This window comes from Festucalex cinctus, chromosome 2 (assembly GCF_051991245.1).
Source record: "Festucalex cinctus isolate MCC-2025b chromosome 2, RoL_Fcin_1.0, whole genome shotgun sequence".
NCBI lineage: Eukaryota > Metazoa > Chordata > Actinopteri > Syngnathiformes > Syngnathidae > Festucalex > Festucalex cinctus.
The window spans coordinates 37,193,990-37,210,931 of NC_135412.1; the positions used below are offsets into that span (position 1 = coordinate 37,193,990).

The following is a 16,942-nucleotide window of genomic DNA, read 5'->3' on the forward strand; positions in this document are numbered from 1 at the left end:
AAGTTGAAAATAACTTTTTATTTTTCATTTTATACTTTACATTCTTTTAGTGGGTTACTTAATTCGACCTGTATCACAATTAAGAATGTTAAAATGTCACTTCAAACATTGCCATTACAGTGAATAATGCCATAGAGATGGATTGGGTTCAGTTTTGACGATAATACCATAATCTGCATGTTAACCTGCTTGTGTTACTCCACAGGAAAGCGTGACATGGATGCCCTACATCAGCATCACGTGTGTCATCGTCTACATCACCGGTCATGCTATCGGACCCAGTGAGTGTCGACATTCAGTAGCATTCGTTTATACTTTACACATGGACACCCTCACTTAGTTTGACCTTGAGGTTTCACCATCTGTTTCAAATGTTCCCCTTTGGCTGATCACATCGGTAGGTCCCATCCCTTATGTGGTGACGACTGAGATGTTCCGCCAGTCAGCCAGGCCCGCTGCCTTCATGGTGGCAGGTTCTGTCCACTGGCTCTCCAACTTCACTGTTGGCCTGCTGTTCCCTTTTATGGAGGTCAGTTGCACCACCTGAGTCTCATCCTCTATCCCACTGATACATCCCTTGATATTAACTTACAGTATCTCAATTCTAATTGCAGGCATATGCATATTTTGAATGTTAAAGTTAAATCTACTGAATGTAGAATATTACATTTCAAATTGCTACTGCCACCTGTTGACGAAAAATGAGACTGCACATATGCTTTCTTCACATACACAGTGCGCACATGACATCAATTCCGCAGACGGAGGGCAGGAAATTCGAACCCGAATCCAGTTTGAGAATTATTGGCCAAAGGCTGACAAGAGCACCTACTGTGAACAGCTAAGATGTTAATCTACAAATTAGAAGATGTTTCAGTCATAAATGATCAAATAAAAAGGCTTTTGTAAAGATAGTTTTTGAAGAAAAACGTTCCATATTGTAGAATGCTCTCAAGCCTTTTTTTTTTTTTTCCCCCCTCAAACTTTTGATTCCAAGGATCACCTTTAAAAATACTTAACTTTCAAAGTTCCACCATCATGGCCACCATTAAAAGAAATTGTGGTTTGAACAATAACACTGCACTTAAATATAGGAATGTTTTTTTAAGTGTACCTAAAACAATAACTCACTTATTGAACAGAAAAGCTGAATCAACATTGTATTTAAAAAAATATGTACAAGCAAACAGTTCTAAAATAATAATAATAAATCCCAACAACCAGTGTTGCCGGTAACGCGTTACTTAGTAACGCGTTACTCAAAAAAGTTGCTTTCTAAAGTAACTAATAGTCTAACGCGTTACTTTATTCTACAAAGTAGTCTGATTAAAGTTACTGTCCAGAGAATCAATGCGTTACTCCACATTTTCACGAAGAAGGCACGCTATCTCACTGTTGTAACCGTCACAAACAACTACTGCTAACTACGAAGATGAGGCAGAAGTCATTGATCACCACACTGAATTCAGCCATGGTCTGGTCATGAATGGTTTGCACATTCAAAACAAAAGTGATGATACTTTTACTACTAGTTTTATTAACCAACAGGCACACAACACAACAAAAAAAGTGTGCATTATGGACCATAAAAGTGGTAAAAAAATAATTTATTTCCATCCTCAACTGGTCCGTGAAGCATTATGGGATGAGGTCGTCTCCGCCCTCTCGCCAGGGGGAGTGACGTCAGACAAGTTACGTTTTCAGTAGGGGTGGAACAAAAAAACGATTCGACCGAACCATCGTTCGTCAAGGGGAGCTAAACGACCGTATCGGTTGCGAGTGAGGCTTTATGGTTTTCATAACAATAGCAAGAGTTCTGCGCCGTGCTCTACTTGTTTTGTTTACATTTCAGTAGCATCACCATTCAAGCTACTTCCGTGTTTCCGTGCTCGCGACACGGCGCGCGCGCGCGCAACGAGTGACAACATACAAATGGAGACAGTTAGCAGAAGCCGGTGCCGTACATCTCGGTATTTCCCATGGCTATCGAGTCCTCTCGGTGCACTTGTATGTCCCGGGCCGGCGTTGGTACTGCGCGCGAGCCAAAAAGAATAACTCCCGTGACGATCCAATGCATGGATTCAAACGACACAGGTATGTCCCACAGCCAACACACCAGCTAAGCTAAAAGCACACTGCAAGTATCTCATTTCTCAGTTTGTGGCTCCCTGTCAATATCTACAACTAGCATGAGCAGCAGATAGGAGAACTGAGACGTGCCCACGATTACGACAGCCCAAAAAACAAAATATAAACAGTAGTGATTCTGTGGTCATCATCGTGTCTCAGATTAAAAAAACAAAAAAATATGTCATACATTAACCAAAAATGAAAGTGATGACAAAAGAAAAAAAATTGTTAAATACAAAAATTGTTGATTAAAAAGGGAAATGAACTTTTGGAAATATTTTTGCATATATTAAGTGGTTAAAATGTGTTTGATAGATTTATTGTTCCATAAGGTGGCTTCATATTTCTTTTGGCTGGACGGTAGGTTTATTTCATGTCTTAAATTTATGTTTCTGAAATACTTCACAATGTGCAAATATTCTGTTTAATTGTGTTGGTGTCTGTCTAAAGGTTAAATATTTATATTTAACATTAAATTATCAACCTTTTGTTTTCCTGATCCTTATTTTGAAGAGAAAAAACAAACAAACCAAAAAACAATTATAACTGTCAATAACTACTAATAAATATTTAAACTGATACATGTGTACACACTGGAATAGCGGAACAAACAAACAGAGGAATTTAGGGGATTTTCATTTTCAACCTGGATAGATTTTTATTTTTTGTTTTATAAAAAGTATTTACGTTACAAGAAGTCAAGAGAGACTGCCTATTTTGTTTTTCATAAAAAAAACCCTTTATTTTCATGTTAAAAATGCACTTTCAATAAAGTATTTGGAACTCCGTTTCTACTGCATTATTTTTATGTTGAGATGGTGTTATCGGCAGCTGCTGAAAGTAACTAAAAAAGTAACTTTTAATCTAACTTAGTTACTTTTAAAATCAAGTAATCAGTAACGCAATTTAGTTACTTTTAAAACCAAGTAATCAGTAAAGTAACTAAGTTACTTTTTCAAGGTAACTGTGGCAACACTGCCAACAACATACTGAACAAGCTCGTAAATCAAATACTAAACTGTACTGCATATTCCGGGGACCACTAGAGGGAGTCTGCGTACCACTGGTGGTTCTCAGACAACCACACTGGGAAAATCAGAGTGGTGTCAAATATTTAATGAACGTAAACCATCCATTCATTTATTAATGTATATATATATATATATATATATATATATATATATATATATATATATATATATATATATATATATATATATATATAATAATAATAATAATTATTATTATTATTAGTTCTTCCTTTAACTCTTAACATGCAACAGATGGAACAGGGATGCTCTGCCTCTCCTGACCGCAATTTGTTGGAGACTCCGTTTCTTACATATTTACTTGTGTTTTAGCTTTGTATACTAGCATTTAAAAAGTGTCACGAGAAGATATGTTTGCTCTCTCCCCTCAGAGAGGCCTGGGCCCCTACAGCTTTGTCATTTTTTCCTTCATTTGTCTGTCCACGCTGATCTACATCTGGCTGATTGTCCCCGAGACCAAGAGCAAGACCTTCCTGGAGATCTGCCAGATGTTTGCCGAGAGGAACAGAGTAGAGATCAAGCTGGGCGATGGCGATGCGCAGCTGAAAGAGAGCAAAGAAAACCTGCAGGATGTAGAGAAGGTCACAACCTTTTGAAGACGCCGATAGATCTTTCACATGAGAGGAAGTCCTCACATTGGGGGGCATTACACTGCATATTATGGTACTTTCATTTTTTTCCCCCATTGGGTTCTTCATGTTCCTCTATTTGTATTTTTAATGAATGTTTGTACAATGTCTTTTCTAGAAAAATAAAAATAACCAAACTTTACAATTCTTGAGGCATGAATGTCCCTTTATTCCCAATGCAAAGATGATAAATACATGGCTGAAGCTGTAGTAGACGTTACAGGGGAAGTCGAGACTTTTTTTTTTTTTTTAACAATAAAATAATAAATAAAACAAAACTGACAGCCATGACTAACTGCTTTGGTCACGCCGTCAATTGCTGCGCCAATCTTCATTTTCCTCAACCTGTGTTTCTTTCACACTTTTGTGTGTCAATGTGACATGCGCCAAACGGTATTGAGTCAAGTGTGGCTGCCAGTCTTGTTTCTTTTTGTCACACCTCATATTAATGTACTTTTTATCTTTTGCTGCCAAAGTCAAAGCGTTAACAAATTAATTAATCACAAAACAATTATCACATTAATCATTAATAATGTATTGACGCAGATTAATCACACTATTAATTTTGCCCGCAGATGATCTTGAGAGCGGATGGTTAAAAGTAGCACAGGTTGTGTTTGAGTACTAAACATAACATGCATCAAAGTAAAGAAAGTGTAAATTTAATAAATGTTTGTGTATGACATTCGGAATATTTGTTCATGTCAAACTATTGGGGTCAAGTTTTTCCATTTCAAATTATGCAAGTAATTAACTGATTAGAAAAAGAGGAGGATGAGCGTGTGCAGTACAGGATAATTTTTTTTTTTAATACTGTACGTCCTCATAACATTAAATGTCGAAAAATGTGTATATATATATATATATATATATATATATATATATATATATATATATATATATATATATATATATATATATATATCTGCTTCATCTATCCTTCCTGATTTAAAGAGCACCAGTTACATATATATATATATATACATATATATATATATATATATATATATGTAACCGGTGCTCTTTAAATTTGGCGGGAAAAAAATGTTGATTTAAAATAAAGCCTTTTTATTAATTGTAATTAACCTGATTAAAAAATAATAATAATTGTTTGACAGCTCTAGTTTTAACTCATTGCAATGAAGCATTTAAAGACGAGTCACCATTTGATTGTAGCAATCCCCTGCCTAGCGTCATTTTTTTGGAAGGAACATATCCATTGTAATTTGCCGAAAAGCTCCCCTATTCACGTTTGGTGCGCTTTTATTTTTATTTTTTTTATAACGCACTAATGTAATGCTGCATTCGAGGATGGTCGGAAGTCGGACTTTCCGAGTTCAAACCAGGAAGTGTGTACGGAAACTGTATTATTGTCGACTCTTGTATAACCCCTTGGAAGTGAATTTGTGTTTGTTTTGTTGAGCTTCGTATTCATTGTTTTGTATTTTAAAGTGTGAAATAAGTAATACAAAAACAACAACAACAACAACAACAACTTGCGAAGTCGGGAACAAAATGCTACATTCGTCGGGGAAAATAAGGACTACAAGTGACGTCACTCTACAATGGCGACCACAGACCGTGAATGGTAAAACAATGGGACTGTTTTTGCACATCAGCTTTGGTTCCGGTTCAGTTTGTGACGTATGGGTTGCGTCAAAATACTTGTGCTTTTGACATTGTGCCGCTCGGTTGCGCGTTCGCAACGCGGACCGAAACCAAACAAGTCGGAAGTCCCGCCTCTTCCGTGACATATACCCCATTTACTCGAGTATAAAACTAGATAGCTTTTTTCATTCACGAATATTCGACATAACGTAATGCAACGTGCGTGACAGTATGCCGCTATCTCCCTGCATGAAATTATACTTTGAACTACTGAACTGGATGGAATGATTATGAAATAAGATAACAATAAATTAAGCAAAATTGCGTGAAGGCAAGTTTACTGGAGGTCAAAATGAGTTTTGAGATTTAAAAAAAAAAAAAAAAAAAAAAAAGAGTTTTGAGAACCAAAATAAAAAACAATTTATTACTATCCACCATTTTGGTTGTTTACTTTCGCCTCGAACTCTTTCAGGTCGGAAATGGGAAAAAAAAACTCGGTTACATCCGACTTCCGACCATTCTCAAATCCAGCATAAACTGGCATTAAAACCGTATGGGGTAGATGCCATGGATTTCTATTTTGTCCCTCTCTGGCAGTCGTTCGAGACTCATAGAATCGTAGTTACGTAACTGTTGTTTTAGTAGAAATTAGGAGAGTTTACACTGTAAGCCATTTTTGAAGGGTATGTAAAATAAATTTAAAATATATGAAACTAGTTTGGCATCATAGTTTGTGGTATATTTATGTACTAATTTGGCAATTCTAAATCTTTTTGGCATTAGCGGTAGGTCTCAGCCCCTATCCCCTGCAAATTTTTGGTTTGTGCCACAGGAGGCTATTTCAGGAGCATCTGTACTGACTGTCCAGCTGGACCCCCCCGTACTGGCTAAGTTGGGTGGTCCCCCAGCTGAGCACATTTCCCTGCACCGTGCTGTTCTCCTCGCATGCCATCTGGTCGCGAATATTTGCTGTGGTCAGCACGTGGTCCCACACGTTCACGTCGGTCAGCTTCCCTGCAAAGGCGTCGCCGTTGGAGATGCCCAGCATTCCATCCTGGTCGTTGCCCAGGACGAAGACCCCGCCGGGGGTGATTTTGTAACCGCTTTTCAGGTAGCGTTGCTCCCCCACCTTGCCGTTGATCCACAGCTCGACGGCACCTGTGCGGGACGTCCAGGTGATGCAGTAGTTGTCCCAGCCGTCGGAATTGAGGTTGTACGGCAAGTTGATGAACTCGTTCCCGATCCAGAGGCCAACCTCCTTGCCGTCTCGGTCCACACTGATGGAGACCTTCAGCTCGTTGTGGACGTCGTCGCTGGCGTAGGAGATGATGTTGTGCGTCTTCTCCGCTTCGGGCAAGATGTACATGCAAATGGTGAAGGAGTCGAGGTCCATCGGATGACTGAGGTGGGCCTTGGAGTAACTACCCACATTCTCCTTCTGGTAGTTCATCACCAGAGGAAACAAAGCGTAACGTCCTAATGAAGACGGGGGAAAAAGGTTTGATGTCACTTATTCAATACACAGCCTGTTATGACTGTATTTTGGGTTGGGTCATGGGGTCATTGTATTGTTATGGTCTTGTATTATGTTGTCCCTCATGATGATACAGTTGCTATGTGAGTTATTAGTCAGTCTTATTTTGTCTAGTCATTTTTATTTTGTAGCTGCTATACAGTTGCTATTTCCCAAGATTTCTCTGTTAAGTGTTTTCATCAAGATCATCTGAATCCAGCCCTGTTTTCTGTTGTTACTTTGTATTTTTGTATATAAATATTCTCTATTTCCCCACTCCTGTGTCTTGACTGCATTTGGGTTCTAAATTGTACACCTCAGGTGACACTGCCATCTGCTGCTGGATGTTGGAACAGTTTCCCAACAATTTATTGGGCCAACGCATTTGACAAAATGTCACAAATAATAATCTCCTGTCAATGTATTTACAAATGTACTGTGCTTACTAAGTGAAAATTTTATTGGGTGGTGGGGGGGCGATGCACTATTCTGTTGTATGAATGACAACAGCATGCCAGATCCATCACACCAGCATCTACTGAAATTCAAAGAATTTGCTTCTCCCTCCCACTGCTCGCTGAATCAGTGGAGGTTGGTGTCTGTTGATCTCACTCTACTTCATCTATCCTTCCTCTCTTTAGTTTTTCCTTTGGTCTCCTGACCTGAACTTCACGACTCTGGCGAGACTATGAAGTATCTGGTTTAGGTGAAGTGTAATGGGATTTTTCATTAGGTTTCAGGTGAACTAATGAGCACAAAATCACACGAATTCACATTCAAACACACACGCACATTTTTAAAAATATATGATATGTTGAATCTGTAAGACTGCCAAATGAACAATTCTGAGCTCTGAAAACAAAACAAAAAATAATTAATTTTGACAGCTCTATTAAAGACAACTAATTTTCACAAGCAAAAATGGTTTCCTCCATTTATGCTCTGTATCAAGGTCCAAACTGTGAAAATTTCACATGAATGAGTCCCAAATAACTGCTTTAAAAATAGTCATATTGCGACAGATTGCTCCTGTTTCGCTTCTGAATGTAGAGATGGGATTCAACTGCTGTTCGGTGCAGGGCTGATATTTTCTGGTGTGTTACAGGATCTGCTTGACTACCTGAAAATCTTATAAAATCCTAAACCATTTGCCTCAGAGAAAGCTTATAGAAAGAGCTGATCGTGCTATTGATGCTGTCATAATTCAATGTGTTGTACATTTCCAATAATTTCAGCCTGGTAGCAGGAGTCATAAGTTACTTTCTGTGCCAGAAACAGGAAACAAAAGAGCTCACCATATTTTGTTGTCCTCGAGTGTTGACGTCCACCTAAGTACACACAAACAATTAACATATAAGTCAAACAGTGAAGAGTTAACGAAGAGCACTTGGATTTATTTTGAACGTTATACAACCAATCGGCACTCACCGGAGTACATGTTCTTTCCGATAGATGTTATCATGCCTTCGATTTTCTGCAGCTTGGATTCAATTTCATCTTGTCGGCAGAACGCTGGTAAAGTGAATGGACACGGCAATAATTTGTCTCACCCCATTTTCAAATAACCGTCAAGTATACAATTCATGAAATACACACATCCTTTCCCAAGTCGAGGAAGGAAAGACGACTCCACCACTCGGTCATTGAGAGGCTGAGCGATGCGGTAGTCGTTCAACAGGGTCTTGTTGTTGATATCCATCAACGTGCTCTCGAGCTTTCTGATCTGGATGCAACAAAGTCAACAAAAGATACGAGATAGCCTGATACTGAGGCGGCTTGTAAATTCACATGTGATCCATCCATCTATCCATCAATATTCTATTTTAAAACAGTTTAAGCAATTGTAACGTGGACAGTCTTAATATTTAACTCGGTGATTCTTTTTACATACCACTAGAGGGAGCTCGTGTCCCTCCAGCAGGTGCAACTCCGCCGCTATTCCTCCCCTGTTCAGCCTACCTGGTTATGCGAAAGAGTGATGGGTGTATCGAACACCGTCCAAAGGATGCTCTCGTAACAGGGCGGTGTGGTGAGGGATCCCTGATATCTGAAGAAATGGTTGAGGTTCTCAGGGAGCATGGAGCGCACGTCGATGCTCGAAATGGTCATGGACTGACCTGTCACAGGCCATTGAAGGCAAATGGGACTCAAACACGTCTTGTGAGTGCACGCCTATGACATTCGAAACGATACTCACCTGTATACTTGATTTTGGCAAGGTTAGAGATGAAGTCACTGTAGTAGGTGTTTTCAAAATGCCCATCCTAAAAGTGATTAATTGTAATAAGTGATGTAGCTTAGAAAGTCTATTCAGTTTATTTAAGTGACTTTTTGGCGAGATGTCCTATCTGATTGCCAGTTATTCATAGTGTACAGTACATATAGACAAACAACCATTCACAGTCGTGTGGTGTTTTGGTCCTCCATTTCAAAGAAGAAGCATTCGCATTCCGAGTTTATGCAAGCCTCCGCTAGCTTCCTTTATTTCTCAACGTTGAGAAATTCTAGAATCTAGAATCGTCTCGAACAATCCCGGAAGCCCCCGGTCCCTTGGGGCTATACTGCCATCTCTTGGTCAGCACACATCACTACAAGTCACATTCACACTATGGGCATTTAGAGTCGTTCTTTAAAGATCTTAACATGTTTTTGGAATATAGAACGTTTAAGTAATCTGAGAAAAAAAACACAAGCATTGAAAGCACGTGAAAACCGTAGGAAGGCCGTAAAGGTGAGATTTGAGTCCTGAAATTCAGGACTGTGAGGCAGATGTGCTAACTGCTAGTAAAAGTTGCTTTATGAGCCGGAACGTCTTGTAAGTGCTGTCCTGAGTGTGTGTGACCTTTTCAGCAAGAGAGTCAAGATTAACACTATTTTAAAACACATGTTATCCGCTGGTCTTTCTCCACTATAATTGTTTTCTAATTATTACCAACCACTCTTCAGCATGGACCACTTGGAGCTCATATCATAAGGGATGATAAAGGCTGTGTTGCCATAGCGAAGACACATCAGCACCTTTTTCGGGTAACAGTCTATCTCGAAATACTTGAAAGCTTATCAAGTTTATCTTGCATAACAATGAAACGTTTATGTGCGTGAGTCAATAAATCAAAAGAGTACGTACCTCGTAGATAAAGGCGAGTACTGCTAGCCCGTCTGGTTTATCTTTGGCCTCCGAAAAGCTCTTGTACTTGTCTGAATTGTAATGGACAACATGGAGCTGAAAGAGGAGGAGGAACAGACAAAAAATAACAAGGGACCATGAAAATGTGCTGTATAGAAGCATAGTTAATTCTTATTATTTATAATTTATTTGATTAGTTAAAATAATGCACAGTGGGCCTAATTAGCTAACAGAGCAGGTCATACTTTGCCCAGCCACCACAGCTCTTTAGGCACTGTCACTTTGACAAATTGATGCTTTTGCAGTGTGCAGGATGTTTGCGTTTCACATCACGGAGTTACCATCACTGGAGCGTGTGCTGCACAACGCTGCCGTCTGCCCATCGCTACTTTGTCTCAATGGAGGCAAGCTGCGTCTGAAGGCTTTATTTGGTCTACCTCTGCCATGTAGCGGATGCCGTCAATGGTGTGCTCTGATCCGCTGGCCTCCAGGTCCGAACCACCCCAGTGGAGATGCATCTGAACAGCCGTGTATTTTCCGGGCAAGCCCTTTGTGATCTTCATGGTGGGTGGCAGATCAATTTGGACTGATGGGAGAACACTTGTTCAACTATTAAGAAACTGTTTACATTTACAGATGTTGAAAGCATAGATTTTTGTTGTTCAGGGGCAGAACTGTTCCATGGGCTTATCGTACGCATATACTATCGACTTACCTGTGTGTCCATTGTTGGACATGAGAAAAGTCCCTTTCTGAGCATCATATCCACTAAGCTCCAGCTGCAAGATATCCGGATTGTGTCTCACCTTGCGCCTTTGGATGTCTATTGGGGACTGTTTTTTACCCCCACATGCTGCGTACTTGGTTGCCCAGTGCATCTGGTCCAAAGCGCCCTCTGTGTGAAACATCAAATGTTAAGCGTAAATGTGTACAGTAACCAAAAAGTTTCCTATCTCATTGTAAGTCAACTTGCTGTTCAAGGTTAGTCTCAGAGTTTGTTTAACCTGCTTTGTGAAATGGACCCCAAGACAACATGACTCAGCTATAATCCAAATCATCAAAGGATTTATCAGGGTGTGACTCTGTGTACACAATTTAGGGTTGTTTGTTCTCTTTTTTTTGGTCTCCTATTGAGTTATACAAGTTGCAGTCACAGCCAGGACTTGCCCAACTTGATGTTGTTGCAACTCATCTTTGTTTCCCAGCAGTGTAAAAAAAAAAATAAAAAAAAATATTAACCATGTGGCTGCTGTGTCTATTCTACATTTAGTGAGTCATTTGTTGATATTATTAGGATTATAGCCATTATTATGTTTCTTATTATTATGACAAAGAAATGCCGAGTTGTTTTGGGTGTTTTGGAGGTATAGTATAAACACTCCCTATTATTATCATTGGCATTATTGTTGTTGCTATTGTTGTTGTTGACCATTTACACCCAAAGTGGTCCCTGGAGAAGTGGATATACTCTTAATTTTCACAATTTTTTTAAGTAGTCCGGAAAAACGTCCTCTTTTAGAAACGGTAACATGTAATAATAATAATAATAATAATAATAATAATAATAATAATAATAATAATAATAATAATAATAATAATAATAATAATTACTAAGATTATCATGACTTATTAAGAACAGTTTAGCAACACAAGCAGAGTGAAACGATGCAAAATGTATTTATTATGAATCAAACAAAGTACAAACAATGAACAAAAATAGTGAATGGCTGAAAGTTGTGTTGTGTTACTGGGCGGATTTAGAATACTCAATACTGACTAAAAAAAAGAATACTCCGTATACCCGCGTATACCCTGGACTACACGATTTACACCCACTCAAAAGCGTCTGACCATTCAGGTTTTACGCATCAATTTCAGCTGAACGTAAGGTACTGTACCTATCCCCATCCGCCCCCCCTTCTCTTCGCTATAGCTCTCAAGTGAATATGCCAAAAACACACGCACACACACAAAAAGCCTACCTGTGTATGTCCAGTGTATGTCGTCATGGGGGACCCCCGCGGTGACGACAGTGACCCAAAAAACGGCGAGCAAGAGGGAGTCTCGGCGCATCGCTGCGTCTTGAATTGCTGTTGCGCACGAAATGTGACACCTCGAACCAGGACTGCGCTCCACTTTTCAAGTGAGTGGATTTTTAAAGGAAGCGCTTGAACCTCTGCAGAAAACGCCCAAAGGCAGGACCCCCAGTGACGAGACTGGGCGCAGTGAAACTGATTATCTAACACTCTACTAAGATATGCATGATAAGGCTAATTAATATTCGTGCATACATTTCCTCAATGAAGATCAAACAGGCAGGCAAGGCTTTCATAATCTAAGAAAACTATGAAATACAGTTTGCTATAAGGAGATACCAGACTCAGAAATTCTGTTGTAAAATTAAAATAGTTGGATTTGGCAACTCGTTATTAATTGGGTTGAATTTATATATATATATATATATATATATATATATATATATATATATATATATATAATACACAATACTCAAAGTTGTATAAAAACTATTATACTAACTTAGCTTTTTTTTTTTAAAGTTGGTGTAACTTTGTATGCTTTTGTGAGTAATTTTTACTAGTATATTTTGATTAAATTGAACTATAGTTTTGGGTATGGATAACTTCAAAACATAAATTCGCTGTAACTTAATAAAATGTAGTTATTTTGTGATTTAAAACCTTGTTTTTATTGTTTCATAAAAAGGTAATACTCGTACTTACAAAAATAAAATTACATTATATAGACATAATAAAATGTGTTAATAATTATGTAATGCAATATTTTATGTTTTGTTTTTGTTTTGTGTATATGTTTCATAATTTATTTTACTTGTTAATTTGTAATTTTATTTTAGCCTTATTTTACTCTGCAGTTGACATTGTCAATGATTATCTGCTCCCAATTTCCTTACATGGTTTAAATAGATTAATAATCATTTATGTTTAATTTGTGATTATAAAAATATGCTCATATGGCGGCATGATAGTCAACTGGTTAGTATATCTGCCTCCCAATGCAGCGGCTGTGAGCTCGAAGCTGGCCCTCTGGCCTTTCCTGGGTGGAGGCTGCATGTTCTCCACGCTCCTGCATGGGTTTTATCCGGGTATTCCAATTTCCTCCCACATTTTGAAAAAGTATGCATGGTATGTTAATTGAACACTCTGTCCATAGGTTGTTTGTCTGTGCCCTGCGATTCGCTGGCAACCAGTTTAGGGAGTACCCCGCCTATCTTCCTAAAGAGAGTTGGGATGGGCTCCAGCATTCCTTTGACCCTTGTGAGGACACTTGGTTTGGACTTCTGTTTTCAAGCTCACTTTTTTTCTTTTTTCTTTTTTTTGTAGTTCTGCTAACTTATTCGGGTTAACAGTGTTCAGTAAAATCTCTGGTAACAATTGAGCAAATCTTTAATTTGTTCTGTGACTTTGTTCAAGACTCAAAACACGGACACATTGATCATCTTTCCCCACTGAAATCAATGGAAATGCCAGTAATCAATTTTAGTCGCTCTCTGAAATAAGCAATGTAAATTTCGAAAGGAAAATAGCACTCAATAGTGCTATTTTTCTATTATAATGTACTAAGGGCAGATTTATGGGGTTGTTTTAATATACAACGTATGCTTCCATGTTTAGTTTGACACTGAACTTTAACTATGAATGACAATAAACAGTATTTAAACACTATTTAAGTTCTTTTTGTGATGCAAAGCTGCTGCTTGTTGTGACTTGAGTTCATTGGCCCCATAAGCGATCAATTTTACCCAAAGACAAAGCAAAATATCGGTCAAACTGCAGTTTATATCTCAAAAAACTTTGGGTCATTGGTATCTTAAGGTGCCACTGTAGTTACTTAATCAGTATTCCTGCAGTAGCCTAATTCATTTTGATGTAGTCATTTTTTTTTTTTATATATTTGGGATTCAAATGCTGTGCATATTTGAACAGCATATTGAAGTTAGTTACACACCCTTCATGAAGGAAATGGCTGGGAGAGTTCATGTATTGTCACACCATGGTATGGTCATGTGCACTTCCTGGTCTGCGACAGCCCCGCCCTTAATTATGTCCACCTGTTCCCCATTGCCTTACCTTACCTTGTCTTGTCTTGTGCCTTGTTCTCATTGTTGTTTATTCTACCTGACATGAATAGAATTTGCTAGATTTATGCAGAAAAACAGAAAGTCGAGGCTTTGAGTATCTTTATTGCATGTGCTGTTTGATTGAAAGGGTTTGATAAGTCATAACTTGACTGGGTGGTAGGGATGTAACGATATCCAAACATCACAATATGATATTATCACGATATGAAGGTCACGATACGATAATTATCATGATATTGTGGGGGCGTTAGCGATATAAAAAAAAAAAATACAATATTGTAAAAAAAAGAGCTCATACTAAAAAAAGCACAATATTGTGCTTTTGTACATAACAGCAATGCATATAAACCACCTACAATCTCTAATAACAATATTGAGGCACTTACTTGCTAATGCAAGTACACATTGATCGCTTCACAAGCAAATTAGGTTCCCCTTCATCTGACAATTAGCATAGATTTTAAACATAGAAGGCCAAAACATCCTGAATGAAAATTAAATTGCACTAATAAAATAGCAACTAGAGGCTGCTAGAACTGCACAAATGGAAATCAACCTGACTTTTTTAACAGATGTGTTCCTTTTAAATATTGTGAACATGATGACGACGATATTGTGGCAGTTTTAATATCACAATATTGCCCTTATTGTGACATCCCTACTGGGTGGTATAGGTAACACAACTCAGGTGTGTCAGATTTATTTCTCAGCGAAGTATTCTTGCAATTGTATCAAAATGGAAACACACTGTATTTATATCACTATAAAAAAGGATACTAAAACAAATCTGATTGTAAAGCATATAATGAGAAGGCGTCACATAAAAGAAATGAACAAAAGTAAGTTTAGATCAATGTGGTGCAACTATCTATTTGTACCTAGAAAGCAGATGCAACATTCAAATTGCGGCACTTTATACAGCTCAAAATGAACACTGAACCTACTTGCCTACTTCAGATGTAATGCTTTACAAAATGTACGAATGCAAAAATCCACTTTTGTACTAAGTGATTTGTGAACTATATTTTCAAAATGACTCAATCCCCAATAAATGAAACAGGACCAATTTGGGTTTGGGAAATGGTTGGTTTGTTTAAAAGGCAATGGTGGATGCAAGCCCATTCATGCATCTTTTCACTTGGCGCATACTCCTGCAGTTGATTTTGAAGTTTCCAGTTGACTTCAAATGACAACACGAGTTAATAAATATGCACACACACAGACACAGGAGAGCTGGCAGCGAACAGTGTGATAATATGCTAGTTGGAGCATGTCCGATACCTCCGCCTCAGATGCCAGACTGGTGAGTGTGATGAGGAGGAGCAAATAGAAACAGCATTTCAGGAATATTCTTTGACTGTTTGGCCATAATCATTCTTTTTATGTTCATTACCCTTTCAAAGCATGAGATGAGAGCACTGGGGAGTGCTTTGAATGAGCGAGGGTGCAAAAATGACATGTTACCATTTGGCAAGAGCTTTACTGTGTGACTTCAGGAAATGGAGTTTATGGGGCAAGCAGTAAAACCACTCCAAGTTTCTGCACTTATAGTTAAGAAGTATTTGATGAAAGATGTTAGATCCCACAACAGATTTGAAACTCACCACCTGCCACTACACAGCACAAATAGCTAAACAAGCATTCACAATTACGGTACATTCACAGTGAAGCACAATTTAGAGTCTTCAATGAACCGAATGTGCATGTTTTTGGAAGGTGGGAGGCCGGAACAGGAAGGCTGGAACTGAGATTCCCAGATCTTCCGAAGTACAAATTGGTAGCCTGTGAACCAGCCTATGCTAAAAGGTTGAAATAAAAGTTTATGGCTTAACGAGAACTCATTCCAAGAGGTTTCATATGGCCTACACGTGCTTGCGTGAGTGTGTGTTTGTGTTTTTATGTGTGGAAAGAAACGACTGAATTACAAAATGATCAAAGAGCACACCTTGATTTAAGACCTTCAATGTTGTAGTGGAAGCTTGAATGGAAGTTGTGGCCTCTTTGATTGATTCCAGTTGTTTTCGCTGTTTGCCCCCTGTTTGGGACTTAGCGGCTAAAGCAAGGGTGGGCAAACTTTTTCATTTGAGGGCCACATACAGAAAATCAGAAGGACGCAAGGGCCACATAATGTTATGAAGAGAAATTGTGTTTAGTCCTAAAAATTGTACAAATAAATTATTTGTGCTTTTGCATATTTAGGAAAATGCTACAGTATATAAACCAATTTATTTTTAATATGGCAGTAGGGTTGTTATAGTTTTGCAATTTTTCATTGTAGTTAGTTTTTATTAGTTTTCAGGGTGGTTCTGTTAGTTTGTATTAGTTTAGTTCTTTGGAAAAAAAACTTAGTTTTAGTTTAGTTTGTTAGTTTCAGTATTAGTATTAGTTTTTTTTTATGTGTCTTACTTGTGTGCAATATTTTAAAAGCACCATGGGAGCAACGTCATCTGAAGGTGCTTTTCTATTGGCAGCTGCTAGATGACGTCACTTCTGTGTGACATACTTTCAAACGTCATTATTCCGGTTTATATCAAAATAAATCACATTTAAAATCATTTCCAAAGGCTCATGCATTAAATTAAATAAAAAGACTAAAACGAAAGACATGTTTGCTATAATTATAGTTAGATTTAGTTAGTTTTGTAAACATAAAATGTAGTTTCAGTTAGTTTTCGTTTTTTAAAAAGCATTTTCGTTTTTGTTTTATTTCGGGAACAATATTGTTTTTTTATTTTAGTTTTAGTTTTTTCATTAGTTTTAGTTAAC

At 38.0% G+C, this 16,942-nt stretch overlaps 2 protein-coding genes across 4 annotated transcripts in view; one reads left to right on the forward strand and one right to left on the reverse strand.

The window, feature by feature from the left end:
* Positions 1–3,953, forward strand: part of slc2a5 (solute carrier family 2 member 5) — an 11,998-nt gene extending 8,045 nt beyond the window's left edge. For all 3 annotated transcript variants that reach the window (XM_077514954.1, XM_077514955.1, XM_077514953.1), the window contains 3 exons: positions 206–281; positions 402–529; positions 3,551–3,953. In XM_077514954.1, coding sequence (XP_077371080.1) covers positions 206–281; positions 402–529; positions 3,551–3,775 — 429 coding nt within the window. In that variant the 3' untranslated portion in view covers positions 3,776–3,953. The remainder of the gene's footprint in view (positions 1–205; positions 282–401; positions 530–3,550) is intronic.
* Positions 3,954–4,824: 871 nt separating this feature from the next.
* Positions 4,825–12,240, reverse strand: ca6 (carbonic anhydrase VI). The gene is made up of 10 exons (XM_077514956.1): positions 12,039–12,240; positions 10,772–10,951; positions 10,494–10,642; positions 10,057–10,152; positions 9,127–9,193; positions 8,889–9,046; positions 8,526–8,652; positions 8,358–8,441; positions 8,225–8,257; positions 4,825–6,892 (listed from the first exon to the last, which is right to left on the reverse strand). Exons 1-10 carry the CDS (start codon positions 12,127–12,129, stop codon positions 6,258–6,260), a joined length of 1,620 nt encoding a protein of 539 aa, XP_077371082.1. The 5' UTR covers positions 12,130–12,240; the 3' UTR covers positions 4,825–6,257.
* Between the last annotated feature and the right edge of the window lie 4,702 nt (positions 12,241–16,942).